We start from the raw sequence: 15,870 nt of genomic DNA on the forward strand, positions 1-15,870 counted from the left end.
CGTGTGTTTTGCCTACAGTCAAGCCTGGTGGTGGGAGTGTCATGGTCTGGCGCTGCATGAATGCTGCCGGCACTGTGGAGCTACAGTTAATTGAGGGAACCATGAATGCCAACATGTGTTGTACTGAAGCAGCGTATGATCCCCTTCCTTTGGAGACTGGGCCACAGGGCAGTATTCCAACATAACCCCAAATATACCTCCAAGACGACCACTGCCTTGCTCAGGAAGCAGAGGGTAAAGGTGATGGACTGGCCAAGTACAGTATGTCTCCAGACCTAAACCCTATTGAGCATCTGTGGGGCATCTCAAACGGAAGGTGGAGGAGGAGCGCAAGGTCTCTAACATCCACCAGCTCGGTGATGTCATCATGGAGGAGTGGAAGAGGACTCCAGTGGCAACCTGTGAAGCTCTGGTGAACTCCATGCCCAAGAGGGTTAAGGCAGTGCTGGAAAATAATGGTGGCCACACAAAATATTGACACTTTGGGTCCAATTTTGGACATTTTTACTGATGAGTGTACTCACTTTTGTTGCCAGCGTTTTAGACATTAATGGCTGTGTGTTGAGTTATTTTGAGGGGATAGCAAATTTACACTGTTATACAAGCTGTACACTCACTATACATTGTAGCAAAATGTAATTTCTTTAGTGTTGTCACATGAAAAGATATAATAAAATATTTACAAAAATGTGAGGGGTGTACTCACTTTTGTGAGATACTATATATAATGTTTTGGGTTCTGAGTAATTGTCTTGCAAAAAAAAAAAAAATGTTTTTTACATGTATGCAGCCTTAAATGGCAACTCAGTCAGGAGTTGCAGTTTAACTTGCATGTGAAACGCTTTGACTTTATTGGGCACTAATACATATATATAATTGCATAAGATTTTTTTTTTTTTTTAATGCATTTTATGATTATATTCCCTGAGACTTTATCATATCTGTATAATAAAAATTGATATTTTATGTTAATTTTGGGGTTTATAGAATGTTTTTCTGGAAGCACATTTTAAAGTAGTTTTGTCCTGGGTTAACTTCTTGCATGAATGGTGCGCCCAGGAAAAAACTAGTACTGAATAGTTCACACGTAAATACTTCCTGGCATTTTATTTTGACCTTTTTTTTTTTTTAGCTTGTTTTCTTATAGTATTTTATGATTTTATTTTCTAGGGACCAGCTTTTCTCCACAAGAAAATTCCCATAACCACAGTGCTCTTCATAGCTCAAATTCACATTCTTCTACTCCAAGCAAGACATCTGATTCTGTAAGTGACGTTTTCAGGATGCAGTGTAACATTTAAGTGATTACCAGATGTTGTTTTACATATAGTGTATGTATAGCCAAATTTCAATTTTTTGTTTTAGATAAAATAGGAAATTAGTAAAAACCCTTCCAGTTTGTGCTTGTCTCTATATATTTTTTTAATTTTTTTTGGCTGTGTTCTTTTGGGAAACGGTGCATTCGCTTCCTGTCCCAGAGATACAACGGGAAACGCGAGGGAATCTTTTCTAAATGAGTAACTCTTTTTTTAGACAGTAGGTCTCTGGCAACCTTAGACCCCTTTCACACTGAGGCGCTTTCGCTCTAAAAACAGCACCTGAAAAGCTTCTGAAAACTGCTTCCCAATAATATCAATGGATCCTTTCACGCTGGGGTGGTGCGCTGGCGCGGTGGTGAAAAAAGTCCTGCAAGCAGCATCTTTGGAGTATTTTTAGAGTGCCTCAAAACGCCCCTGTCCATTGAAATGAATGGAAAGCGTCAAAGCGCTTCAAAAGCACCGCAAAATGGTCTTTAGTCATGTGACCTTAAAAAAGAAAAAAAAAAAAAGCATGAAAAACGCCCTATGTTTTATGGGCAGTTTTCGAGCGCCTCAGTGTGAAAGGGGTCTAAGCCCTCCATCAGTGTAAGTGAGTTTTGAATGATATAGTACTTACAGAAGAAACGATGCAGCTCTTTCCCCCAGGCAAGCAGGCAGCACTTCCTTTTCCTAGTCCCTGCCTTCTGTTGACAGGAGGGAGTAAGATCTGGGTATCAATTACAGGCACCTCACTGCTGAGATCCCACACATTGGCTGGTTGTAGTGACATTTAGGTAGCTCAATGTCTTGGAGTGAATCCACTTTATTTCAGTATAGCAATATTGTGGCCGTGGGAAGCTTGCATTTTTATTTTATTTTTTTTATTTAAAAGCATTGTCACTTAATTGTTAATGAACCTTATAGATGGATCAATAGATATTTTAAGATGTTTGCATATGTGTACAACTCTTACTTACCTCTATGCTAAGCACATGCTGTTATTTAGGCTTGTTTCACATTAGCCGACTCCAAAGTTGCATGGCTTTCATTGCTACTTTTGGAGTCTAATTGAACTTTTACACTCTCTGGCATTGAAGTCTGGTCAAAGTAGTGCAGGAACTTTTTCTGAAGTTGCAGCCCCTTTCAGCATTGTTAATTGGAACAGCTCTCGGAGAGGTATGACATTTCACATGTCCTGCGACTTTTGGTCCCACAAGTCGGATCTTAAGTCGCAATAGTGTGATAGGAGCCTTACAGGGAGTATAGGTCAGCAGCTTGACTAATCTTACATAGTCAGTGTTGGTCTACATTTTTGTACTTGCTGCTGTGATTTGTCACCAAGCATAAAATAGGTTTTGTGAAGTATGAAGGTGACAGAATAATGTGGATTTGTTAAAAATGTGCTTTATTATTATACAGGATTTATATATCGCCAAGAGTTTGAGCAGTGCTTCACAATATAAAGGGAGACAAAACAGCACCAGTCTATTCAATACAAGAGGGTTGGGCGGGCCCTGCTCATGCGAGATTACAATCTAATAGGGAGGGGCTGGTGCAGCAAAAGGTAATAACTGTGAGGGATGAACTGATGTAAGAAATAGAAGGTTTAGTTATTCACTGAAGGCAGGATAGGCTTCCCTGAAGAGATGTGTCTTCAGGGATGGTCTAAAAGTGGACAGACTAAGAGCCTGACAGATTGGGGTAGTGAGTTCCAGAGGTTTGTAGCAGCCCTGGCGATGAGCATTGGAGGAAAGCAGAAGTTCTTGGTAAGAGCGAAGAGGACAGTTTGGGTGATATTTGGAGACAAGATTGGTGATGTAGCTCGTAGCAGTTGTAAATGGCTTTGTATGTTAGTGTTTTGAATTTTATACATTGGGCCAATGGGGAGCCAGTGGAGGGGGATTGGCAGAGCAAAAGCGTGCTGAAACGATTGGCTTGGTATAAACAAAAGCTTGGCTCTATGACTTTTGTTCTCTTTGACTCCTCCAGGAATGCTGCCTTGATTGTGTTGTGGTATAGTAACTCTAAAACAGAAGTGTGGGTTGCACCTGCCGTTTGCACAAGCTCTAACTGACAAAACTAGAGAATGAAATTTGAATCTATACTTTTACATATATTACACCTAGTTCTGGATAACATGATTGAGTTTTGCATACCTTTTTATTTTTTGCAGGCTTATGAGCCAGCAGATGACTGGTCAGAGCATATCAGTTCCTCGGGCAAAAAATACTATTATAACTGCAGAACAGAAGTATCCCAGTGGGAGAAACCGAAAGAGTGGCTGGAAAGGTCTGTATTTGATCTATACTTTCATGTTGCTATTGCTTCTGTCGTATCCTGTTTCATGTTTGTTTCTAAATGATTTTTATCAGAAATGTATTACAGTAAGCTTTTAGTAGGCCTTTTACTATGCTGCTGCACAACTGAAATTTACCCTTTTTACTCGCTTTGGGAAATGTAGAAGTTTCTGCCCAGCTGTACAAGTTTTAGTGACCAGTGGCAAATGTGACTGATCAAGTTAAGTCAGTCATTGCTGCAGTCATCATTGCTTTCAGCCATATGTATGGCATTCACTTCTACTTGTTCTAAAGCTTAGTTTATGCCGAATTCCAGTGGGGATTGTTAGTTCCTTGTTACCTTACCTTAAAGTGGTTGTAAACGATCACCTTGTTAAACAACCCACTCAGTTTGAAATAAAAACATTTTTGTATAGATTAAAAAAATATATACAACCCCCCCACCCCACCCTTTAATTTTCTTTATTGGGCTCATGCACACTGAAGCGCAAGAAAAACCCTGCTTTTACAGGCATTTGAGCTTTTATTTCTCTGCCTAAAAGCTTGAAGAAGCTTGTGATATTTTTTTTTTTTTTTTCGTGCTCTCTTGCACATTGTTATTGAGCTTCTTTAATCTTTTTTAAACACAAGATCTTTTTTTTCACAAACCCTCCCCTTAGCTAATTTTTATCATTTTATTTATTTTACATTTTTCAAGCTTCCTTGAGCTTTTTTGGGCACTTAAATGTCTTTTCTGTTCGAAGGCTCCTATCAAAAACGTGAGTTTGAGGGTTTTTTTCTGCCTGTAGGAGCATTTGCCTGTAAACTCCTGAAAAAGCCATAGTGTGCATGGACACATTGGCTAACATGGAAGGGAGTTTCCAGGCAGAAAAAAATTAGCTCAAAAGCCTTTAGGCCCCTTTCATTATGCTGTAACTTCGTGTGATTTTGCCATGATTTCATGGAATGCCTTTGTTAACTTGAGGTCTATGGACCTCAACCCCCATCAAAGTCGGACCAAAGTAGTACAGGGACTACTTTGAAGTTGGTGCGACTTGAAGTCGCACAGATATGAATGTAACATTCTTATTTCATTGGAAATCATGAGGTACGACTTGTCATGCGACTTGCAGACCCAAGTCGCAGGACAAGTCACACAAATGTGAAAGGGGCTTTAGGAGCAGCTTCTATTAGCTGTGAGATGCAGTGTGCGTAAGCCCTATAAGTGATCACCTTCCCTCTCTTCTCTGCTGCGCAAGAGCTGGGGGGAAGAGAAGCAGCAGGACACTGAGCATCTTAGTGAAAGGTTGTGCAGGAGGGGCGTGTCAGGACAAGTCTGATCATTGGAGGAGAGCAGGCTGAATTCCCAGCATACCTAGGGAACTGACCATGGTGTGCTCTCCTGCTTAGTGTGGTCAGTTTTTTTAATAGGAAAGCAGAGAGACTGGCTGTGGAACACCAAGAATTTCACACAAAGGAAGCAATACAAAGAGAAAAGGATACGTTCTCATACAAGTTCATGGTGCACCAGGCACATATCAAGAATATGAAATCTTGTGGTAACAAACGCTTTAAGGCTGGGTTCCCAAATGTCTGGCTGCGGTTTGTAGTCCGGTGCGGTTTTGTTCATCAGTTTAGGTGGGAAATTTTACTTTAATTCGCACCTGAATGGGAACCAAAATCACACCAGGACCCTTTTTAAAGCCGTGGCCACCCTGCTCCATTTGAAAGCCAGTCCCATTCACATGTTATGTGAATTGGATGCAGTTAAAATGCATCCAATTTGTGTATCTGTGAACCCAGCCTAAGAGAATCTCTGTTCTCCATGAAAGCCTCAGCTGTCTTAATGTGTCCTGATGGTGGTTTGCCACAGGGTTTTTTTTAAGGCTGTCTTAGGGGTTGATTTACTAACGGCAAATCCACTTTGCACTACAAATGTACTTGAAGGTGCAGTTGCTTTAGATCTGAGGGGAAGATCTGAAATGAGGAGAAGCTCTGCTGATGTTATCCTGTAATGTACTAGCAAAAAAGCTGTGTTTTTTTTATTTTCTTTGCATGTTCCCCCTCAGATCTACAGTGACTGCACTTCCAAGTGCACTTGCAGTGCAAAGTGGATTTGCCTTTAGTAAATAAACCCCTTAGTGTTCATAAGGCCAGTTACCCCTGCAAACTTAATCGCCTAGTAAGAGCTTTGCCCTCATATGTGAACCTTGACAGTGCAGCAAAGAACCCTCAGTGCATTCTCATATAACCCCACTAACTTCAGTTTTTTTTTGTCCTCCTATGGAGTTGTTTCTAAACCCTTTTTTTTTATTTTTCAAATTTTTCTTTACTACGACAACTAAAGTGTATCAAGATCCAACTGCTTATTGCCTCAGGTCTCACTAGCAGTTTCTAGATTGATTACTCTTGATCTTGGGAATCATACCCAGACCCCGCAGCAGCAGTGTGCAATGTTTGCTTCGGGCGCTGGGCTTGTGTTCGGTGCTCACCTTGGCATGTGGTGCAGCGAGTGTAGTTAACATTCCTATGGCACCCAGACCCTGGAGACCCCCTTGGGTGTGTGCCCACTGTGCTGGGTTATGGTTTAATCCTGCTAGGAAAAAAGATAGGATATTTATGACAGAGTCCTATGTGGGTTTTTTTTTTTTTACATGTGGGGTGTTACTTCTTTGTTCCCCGCTTTAAAAGCTTCTACTTTTGTAGGTGGTAGGTAATAAAAAAATATAAACTATTTAAATTCGACAGGTTTTTCACTCGGCGTTGCTGCTTGATGTACTTGCAATACACCTTCCGGCTGACACAATTCCACCTGACCTTTTCACAAAGAAGATAAGGGGCACATCGGCTGATCTCCTGACTGCTTACCTTCCAGCAACAGGACATTGCTCAGCACCTACGTCATAGCGACTCCCTTCTCAAATGGAGCTGAGAATAAAGGGAATAATGGCACTCTTGCTGCAGATGGCACTGAGGAAAACCAGCTAAACACTCAGGGTGTTACGTGTTCCCCTGCACCAGAGTAAGGTCATATATTGACACAGATCCCTTCCTCTAATTCTAGCTCCTCCTCAGACTCACTGCAGGTGGCCTATCTGACTAAGGCAGATTTCATTGCAACTACCTCTGATTTCTTTGGAAAACTTTGTCCTTGTAGAATCTTCAGGGTTCTGGGGCCAAAAAGCGCTCTTTCTGCCTTATCACCACCTGAATCTGTGCAGAATTATGAAATTGAACCTCCTAGGAGGAGAGTTCTATGCACAGAGGAAATGTCACATGCTCATTTATGCAAGGTCTACAATTTCCTGACTGTATAGGGACCCTGGTATCCACAAGAGTCAATGCTCCCCTTCATTCTAAAACTGAGAGCTCGTCCCGGCACATCTATATTAGCTACTTCTCTTTTGTTATTCCGCTCAGTTGTTTCGAAGATATCCAAACAATCTTGGTTGACCTCTCCCAATAACCCTCTCGTTCAAACCCAATCTGCAGGAACTGTACTCCCTACCCGATCCCAATCGCTGGTACTCTAAATACCTATGTCATTTATACGTTACACAGGGTTTTAAAACTTTCTATCAACTACGCATTGAATTAGACTTGTCACGCTCCTACCTGTTCTACTATTATCAGCTCCGACATGCTATTCATGCCCAGTTTGGCTTGTTAGACGACCCTTTAACTATACCCCCATTGGAGAAAATGCTAAGACACCCTGACCTCACTAAACTCATCTCAACTTACTATGCTGCCCTCACGACTGACTTTAACCCTAGATTGCGTATGGCTCAGATGAAATGGGCCTCTATGGACGTTTTCCTCATGGATGATGACTGGTCGGAAATTTAGTGATGCATACAAGACCTCAGTTATCTCATCCAGGGACCGAATTCTACACATCAGAATCTTTCAGCACTCTCACCTTACTCCCAGCTAGGTTACATAAAATGGTGCTAACCCACTAGGCTGAGTGCTTCCGAGGCTGTCGCCAAACCGCTGATTTCCTACGCTGTTTCTGGTTCTGTTCAGGGGTTCAAGACTTCTGGGCAGAGGTAGGTTCTTTCATTCTCTCAGCGATGGGTCTCCCAAACATTGTCCATCCCAAGAACTGCCTTCTAGGCTTCTTCAGTGACTTACACATACCGCCCCATGCTAAGACTACTCCGCATTATGTACTTCTATGTTAAAAAGTCTATCTTGCTGTCTTGGAAGGGAACACAGACCCCCCCTGAAATCCCTATGGTTAAAGTTAATCAATGATTCTATACCACTATACAAACTTACTTTTGAGCTCCAGAAAAGGAATAAGACATTCCACAAAATTTGGGGTAGATGGATAGCAAGTCCTCTGACCCTTACCCCAGAGTGAATACATTATAATGTCATTTCTTGGTCGTGCCACTTTACTTTATTGTGTTGATCGCCACTGTTGATATATGAAGTTTACACTGACATTATGGTCAATTCATGTACTTATGCAATTAATAATCGCACGAGATAAGTGAATTGGTATTTGTTTATTGACTGAAAAAGTGTATTGCTTGTTTATGTATACCAATGAACAACCAAGATTGTTTGTTTTTTTGTTTTTTTTTTTTTTGTTTTTTTTTTTTGGTATGTTGGTTTTTCTTTAAACTTAATAAAAATATCTTTTAAAAAAGAATAAAAAAAATGACACAAGTGATTGGCGCCTAAACGCATTATACACTTTTACAAGTGTGAGGTGTTTTGTTTTTTTTTTTTTTTTTTTTTTTTTTTGCCAATACACTGCTGCCAGGAAGAAAGTTTTCTAGAAGAGTTGGCTAAACCAATCACAATTATTTTTTGCAATTTTTAGTAGCCCTGTTAGTGGCTTTGAAATATCAGAGGTCTATCCAGACCTTTGGTATCTCACTTTTAAGACAAGGAAAGAAGATTACAGACACGCTCCTCAATCTCCATCTCTTCAGCCTTGGCTGCACAGAATGAACAGGAAGGGCTCTGAACAAGCCTTCCTGTTCAGTCACAAACCAAAGCATAGTAAACTGTTTACTATGCTTCAGTTAGGAGTGAACAGAGTGTGTGATTTGGTACTGATCACTCACTGTTCATTCAGAGAAGAAAGGGGGTGGCAAATACCATAATTACTATCCCCTTACCCCGCTCTCCAACCTGAGGGGAAGCCAGCAGTGTTACAGAGGGGTGGGGTAGTTTACAGGAGCGGTGGCAGGAGCAGCATTTACTGGAACAGATCTCCTGTATTTTTCCCCTGTGGCAGCTCAATACTGGCGACAGTGAGAGGAGAAGCTGCCAAAGGATGAGAATACAGGAGATCAGTTCCAGTAAATGCCACTCCTGCCACCCCTCCTGCCTGGATTCCGGGGTTGGCAGGTAAGGGACGTGATTGACGGGTTGCTGATCCCAGCTTTCAACCTTTCCTCAAGATTGCTACATTCAAGGCATGCCTCTAGTGATGGCTGTCTGTTTCCAATTTAAAAGCAAATGCTGTGCTCTACCTAAACCCCTCTCAACTTAAGCTGCGGAATAAACATATGAATATTAAAGTGGTAGTAAATGGTGCTAAAAAAAAATTTAAATACTGTAGGTAAGCCTATGAGGCTTATCTGTAGGTACAGTAAATTTACTTTAGCATTGCTGGTGATGTCATTGACACATTCACACTTGACTAAATTTATGATGCTCGACAAATGCTCCTATAGCAGTGATAGTGAACCTTGGCACCCCAGATGTTTTGTAACTACATTTCCCATGATGCTCCACTACGCTGCAGAGTGCATAAGCATCATGGAAAATGTAGTTCCAAAACATCTGGGGTGCCAAGGTTCACCATCGCTGTCCTATAGCGTTAGTATGGGCATCAGACAGGCGTCAATGAGCTTTAGAATGGGGCCTTTTACAAGCGGTAAAAACGCTCCCTATGCACGGTTTCGTGTTGTTTGAACGTTGGGGCATGTTAAAACTGCTCAATAATGGAAAGTGACAAATTTTAACACACTGCAAACGCCTGCCAGAGCGTTACCATAAACTTGAATGGGAGTCGTTGAAAGGCTCCAAACGCCTCTTAACTCGACGCTAATGCTTCATGTGAACGTGAAGTGATGTCTATTATCTTGTGCATAGGTATTTCAGGGGTGTTTTTAATGCCTGTCAAACTCTTCTCAAACGTCTGCTCTTAATGCCAGTGTGAACTCAGCTCAAATCAATAAAGTTGCATCAAATTTGTGCATTAATAGTCCATCCAACAAACCAGTGAGTGTTATTTATGAAGGGGGGGTAAGGAAGAGGTGGCTGTATATGTCTGATTTCTGAAACAGAGGTAGACGTTTGTAGTTGCAGTTGTTTGCAAGCACCTGTAGTTGATGGCCATCGATGTATGCAGCTGATATACTGGTTTTAAGATAATGACAACACTGCTGTTTTATAATGTTGGAACAAATAAAAGCTAATTTCTGCAATGTCCTGTGAGCTCTTCCTGGAACCTAGCAAGGAAGGTTAATCCTGGTTGGTTTTACCTGCCTTTTTGTTTTTACTGTCCTAATGAAGTATTATTCCTAGTGCTGAAAACATGTAACTGATCACAGGGTTACTCCTTTTACAGGGAACAACGCCAGAAGGAGTCCAGTAAAGTGGCAGTTAATAGTTTCCCCAAAGACCGAGACTACAGAAGAGAAGCCATGCAAGCCACAGCTACGGGTGAATTTTAAGCTTTTATGTATTTGTATGTAGCAGTTGAGCTTTGTGCTTGAGAAGTGTTTTTGTTTTTTTTTTTAACATTTTATTATATGAGTGACAAGTTGCCCTGAGGTTCTGTTTGGTTGTTTTCTTCTGCTAGTTTTTACACTGCTGTACAGATGTCTTGACAGAGCACTTGAGAGCTACAGTATGTGCTATATTAAAGAAAACATCGAGCTTGCTGCTGAAATCTCTATTTATGTTAGAACTGCATTGTTGTTCATACAAAATGGTTATGTGAATATCTCTGACCCTTTTTCCCTGCCATATCCTTGACAATCTTTATGGTAGATTTATCGCTTTCTTACAAAACTTGTAGGAGTGAATTTTTTTACGTTTGCTTTTATGCTGCCTTTGCAGCAGCTCTCCTCAAATTGTTATGCTAGTTTCCACTTTTGAAATTTGAAACGTGCATGTCGTAAAGTGGCTGTAAACCCGATTCATGAAATTTTAAGCTGGGCACATATATCTGCAGTGTTTTCATATCTCTCTTCAAAGCACTATGTCCCTGAGTAGGAGTAGCTGTCTCCTGCTCTGTTCTTCTGTTAGCTTAACTTCTGACACATTCTCCATAAACTGAGATAAAAGCAGTCTGAGTTTTGTGTTGGGGAGGATGCTAGAAATAGATTAGCAGAGCCCTGAATGATTCAAGGGACAGAGCTGAAAGTCTTTACCTATGAGGAGAGGGGGTGTGTGCCTTTCCTCCAATCAGCTGTCTTGGCTGTATGCCCAGGCTTCACTGCAGTGCCAACCAGGAAGAGAAAATCTAACAGGATGTGCACATTTTAAACAGTATACAAAGATGAAGACGGCAGATATAAATGTAAAACTCATGTTGGGATATTTGTTTCATCTCTGTGTATCATCTGAGGCTGTTCACTTCACTGGGTATATGCAAGGATTTGCATCCACTTTGAGCTTCCATCTGACAGCAGTCCTATGTGACAGTTGGCCACACAAGCTGTGGATACTATGTTGTGGGAGGCAGAGAAGGCTTTAAATGTCTACTTCTTACCAGGGAGCACGAGGTATATTTGTGGGCAGGAGTGAGCTGGAGGTAACAGTAGGCACCTTTTAGTGCCTGCTGAGGTGTGCATTTTAATTAATTTTTTTTTTTTTTTTTTTTTATCTTCATTTTTTTCATTTTTTAATTTTTTTAACTTCAACCACTTCAGCCCCGGAAGAATTTACCCCCTTCCTGACCAGAACAAAATTGACGGTTTTTTTTTCCCCCACAAATAGAGCTTTCTTTTGGTGGTATTTGATCACCTCTGCAGTTTTTATTTTTTGCGCTATAAACAAAAAAAAATAGCGATAATTTTGAAGAAAAAAAAGCATTATTTTTTTTTTTCTTTTTGGTATAATAAATATCCCCAAAAAATATATATAAAAAAAAAAACATTTCTTTTCCTCAGTTTAGGCCGATACATATTCGTCTACATATTTTTGGTAAAAAAATCACAATAAGCGTTTGATTGGTTTGCGCAAAAGTTATAGCGTCTACAAAATGGGGGATAGTTTTATGGCATTTTTATTGATAATTTATTTCTTACTAGTAATGGCGACATTATGGCGGACAGAATGGACACTTTTGGGACCATTGGCATTAATACAGTGATCAGTGCTATAAAATTGCATTGATTACTGTAAAAATGTCACTGGCAGTGTTGGGGTTAACCACTAGGTGGCGCTGTAGGGGGTTAAGTGTGTCCCAGGGAGTGATTCTTACTGTGGGGGGGAGGCTGTGTGACACACATCACTGATCACTGCTCCCGATTACAGGGAGCGTGATCAGTGTCAGGCAGAACGGGGAGATGCTTGTTTACATTAGCATCTCACCGTGAGACGATCGCGGGTATGCCTGCGGACATCGAGTCCGCGGGACCCGCGATCCCCGTCACGGAGCTCCCAGCGGGCACGCCCGCGAGCCGCCTCTTGAAGGGCAACGTACAGGTACGTTAATCTGCCTGTATGTGCCCTTCTGCTGCAGTATATCTGCGTAAGGCGGTCTGGAAGCGGTTAAAGTCTAACTCTAGGGTATGTTACCTTAGCTTGGGTGGAAAGGGCTGGAACAAAATCAAGTCAGACTTCACTTCTTAGCCATTTACTGGAAGCCTTGCATTTTTTTTTTTTTAATGAATACCAAGCTTCCTATGATTGGCTGAGGTGGAAATCATGATGTCCTCCACCTGCTTCTCTAACTCTAAAATTCATGGCTTCCTGTGAATGGCCTAGTAGCTCTCAGTCTGACACGATTTTGTTTAAGCACCCGATGGGGAAGTCCTGTACCGTTGTCGGAGCACAGAATTGTATATTATATGTCGCTGATACAGCACGAACTGCTCTTTCAATTCTTGATGAAGGAAATAGTTTGGACCAGCTTGGCTCAAGAAAACTATTTCAAGTAATACAAAACCTGGAGTTTAGCCTTACGGGGACACCTTCACCTTTTTTAGTGAATTTTTCCCTAAATTCCCCCTGAATGCAGCCCAGGATAATTATCTTCCTTCCCTATCCAGTGGGTTTTCTCTGACGTCCCAGCCAGCTCCCTTACATAATGAGTATTGTCGCAGTGGCCCCATTCGTATAGGCAAGCCATACCCCAAGAGACTATTGGAAGTCGCTATGAGTATGACTTAACCACAGGAATGAATAGGACCAGTGTTGCACATGCGCAGTATGAAGAGGAGTCATCCGGAATTTTTTGGGAAAAAAGATAGTTGGATTGGGAAGGAGGAGGAGTATTCTAGATGGGCTACACATTTTATTGTACAGTAATACCATTTAATATTCATCATTGCTCCTCTTGCTTTGTAGTGATTGTTTTTAATGCTATTGAGTTAATTGTACAGTGCTTTATTTTTTTTTTTACGTTTTTTTTTTTTTCAATTTGAAGTTATTTGGTGATTGTTACACACATGCAACTTTTACTAATCTTTCCATATAATTTTATGTATGTTATCCCTTGAAGTGTATAGCTACCCCTTTTTTTTTTTTTTTTTTTTTTTTCCAGTTTTGAATGAAATGGGGAAAGGCTGTCAGGATTTTATTGCCATCTGTGTCCTTGATGTGTCTTTTCTGTTGGTCCTGAAAGTAGTTGTCACCAGGCCAAAAAATGAGGGAATATGCAAGATCGATGATATAATGTAAGGGCTGGCTGAGTCACTTACTGGCTTCTTGTAGGTCAGAAATTCTAGTGGGGAGATCTTGCCTCCAGTGCTCTAAAACCAATGTTTCTCAACTGCAGTCTTCAAGTACCCCAACAGGTCATGTTTTCAGGCTTACCATTATTTAGTAATTAGCACAGCCGATTCATCTGAGGGAAATCCTGAAAACATGACCTGTTGGGGGTACTTAAGGACTGGAGTTGAGTAACATTGTTCTAAAACACTAAGTTTGTGGTCATTTTAACCACTTGCCAACCGCCTCACGCTGATATTCGTCAGCAGAATGGCACGGGCAGGCAGAATCACGTACCCATACGTGATCTGCCTCCCGCGGGTGGGGGATCCAATCGGACATCCCCCCGGTACCCGAGGCAGTCGGTTTTGGTCTGGGAGCATTCAGTGATGAGGGGGAGGCCATCCATTCGTGGCCCCCCCCCCCTCGCGATCGCTCCCAGCCAATGAGAATCCTCCCCTGCCTGTGTGTAGTACACACAGGCAGAGGATGTGATATCATCTCTCCTCGGCTCGGCAGTTTCCGTTCCAGCGCCGAGGAGAGAAGACATCTGAGTGAGTTGCACAACACATACACTTACAGTAGAACGTGCCAGGCATACTTTACACCCCCCCCCCCCCCCCCCGGTCACACTGACACCAAGCGCTTTTTTTTTTTTCTGATTACTGCATGGTGTCAGTTCGTGACAGTTACTGTGTTAGGGCAGTTAGGGTTAGCCCCCTTTAGGTCTAGGATACCCCCTACACCCCCCCCCCCCAATAAAGTTTTAACCCCTTGATCACCCCCCCGTCACCAGTGTCGCTAAGCGATCATTTTCATTTTTCTGATTGCTGTATTAGTGTCGCTGGTGACGCTAGTTAGGGACGTAAATATTTAGGTTCGCCGTCAGCGTTTTATAGCGACAGGGACCCCCATATACTACCGAATAAAGGTTTTAACCCCTTGATTGCCCCCTAGTTAACCCTTTCACCACTGATCACTGTATAACTGTTACAGGTGACGCTGGTTAGTTCGTTTATTTTTTATAGTGTCAGGGCACCCGCCGTTTATTACCGAATAAAGGTTTAGCCCCCTGATCGCCCGGCGGTGATATGCGTCGCCCCAGGCAGTGTCAGATTAGCGCCAGTACCGCTAACACCCACGCACGCAGCATACGCCTCTCTTAGTGGTATAGTATCTGATCGGATCAATATCTGATCTGATCAGATCTATACTAGCGTCCCCAGCAGTTTAGGGTTTCCAAAAATGCAGTGTTGGCGGGATCAGCCCAGATACCTGCTATCACCTGCGTTTTGCCCCTCCGCCCGGCCCAGCCCACCCAAGTGCAGTATCAATCGATCACTGACACTTACAAAACACTAAACGCATAACTGCAGCGTTCGCAGAGTCAGGCCTGATCCCTAACAGTTTTTTTGGTAGCGTTTTGGTCAACTGGCAAGCGCCAGCGGCCTAGTACACCCCGGTCGTAGTCAAACCAGCACTGCAGTAACACTTGGTGATGTGGCGAGTCCCATAAGTGCAGTTCAAGCTGGCGAGGTGGCAAGCACAAGTAGTGTCCCGCTGCCACCAAAAAGACAAACACAGGCCCGTCGTGCCCATAATGCCCTTCCTGCTGCATTCGCCAATCCTAATTGGGAACCCACCACTTCTGCAGCACCCGTACTTCCCCCTTTCACATCCCCAACCAAATGCAGTCGGCTGCATGAGAGGCATTTTCTTTATGTCCTCCCGAGTACCCCTACCCAACGAACCCCCCAAAAAAGACGATGTGTCTGCAGCAAGCGCGGATATAGGCGTGACACCCGCTTTTATTGTCCCTCCTGTCCTGACAATCCTGGTCTTTGCATTGGTGAATGTTTTGAACGCTACCATGCACTAGTTGAGTATTAGCGTAGGGTACAGCATTGCACAGACTAGGCACACTTTCACAGGGTCTCCCAAGATGCCATCGCATTTTGAGAGAACCGAACCTGGAACCGGTTACAGTTATAAAAGTTACAGTTACAAAAAAAAAAAAAAAAACACAAACAAAAATATAAAATTAAAAAAATAAGTTGTCGTTTTATTGTTCTCTCTCTTCTCTCTTCTCTCTTCTCTCTTCTCTCTTCTCTCTATTCTCTCTCTATTGCTCTGCTCTTTTTTACTGTATTCTATTTTGCAATGTTTTATTGTTATGTTTTATAATGTTTGCTTTTCAGGTATGCAATTTTTTATACTTTACCGTTTACTGTGTTTTATTGTTAACCTTTTTTTGTCTTCAGGTACGCCATTCACTACTTTTGAGTGGTTATACCAGAATGATGCCTGCAGATTTAGGTATCATCTTGGTATCATTCTTTTCAGCCAGAGGTCGGCTTTGATGTGAAAGCAATCCTAGCAGCTAA

At 42.0% G+C, this 15,870-nt stretch overlaps 1 protein-coding gene across 4 annotated transcripts in view; it reads left to right on the forward strand.

Annotated features, from left to right (window-relative positions):
• WAC (WW domain containing adaptor with coiled-coil) overlaps window positions 1–15,870 on the forward strand; it is a 98,916-nt gene that overhangs the window by 38,469 nt on the left and 44,577 nt on the right. For all 4 annotated transcript variants that reach the window (XM_073629840.1, XM_073629843.1, XM_073629841.1 and 1 more), the window contains exons 4-6: window positions 1,171–1,265; window positions 3,472–3,587; window positions 10,173–10,267. In XM_073629840.1, the coding sequence (XP_073485941.1) occupies window positions 1,171–1,265; window positions 3,472–3,587; window positions 10,173–10,267 (306 nt within the window). The remainder of the gene's footprint in view (window positions 1–1,170; window positions 1,266–3,471; window positions 3,588–10,172; window positions 10,268–15,870) is intronic.

Source organism: Aquarana catesbeiana, linkage group LG05 (assembly GCF_042186555.1).
Source record: "Aquarana catesbeiana isolate 2022-GZ linkage group LG05, ASM4218655v1, whole genome shotgun sequence".
NCBI classification, from domain to species: Eukaryota; Metazoa; Chordata; class Amphibia; order Anura; family Ranidae; genus Aquarana; species Aquarana catesbeiana.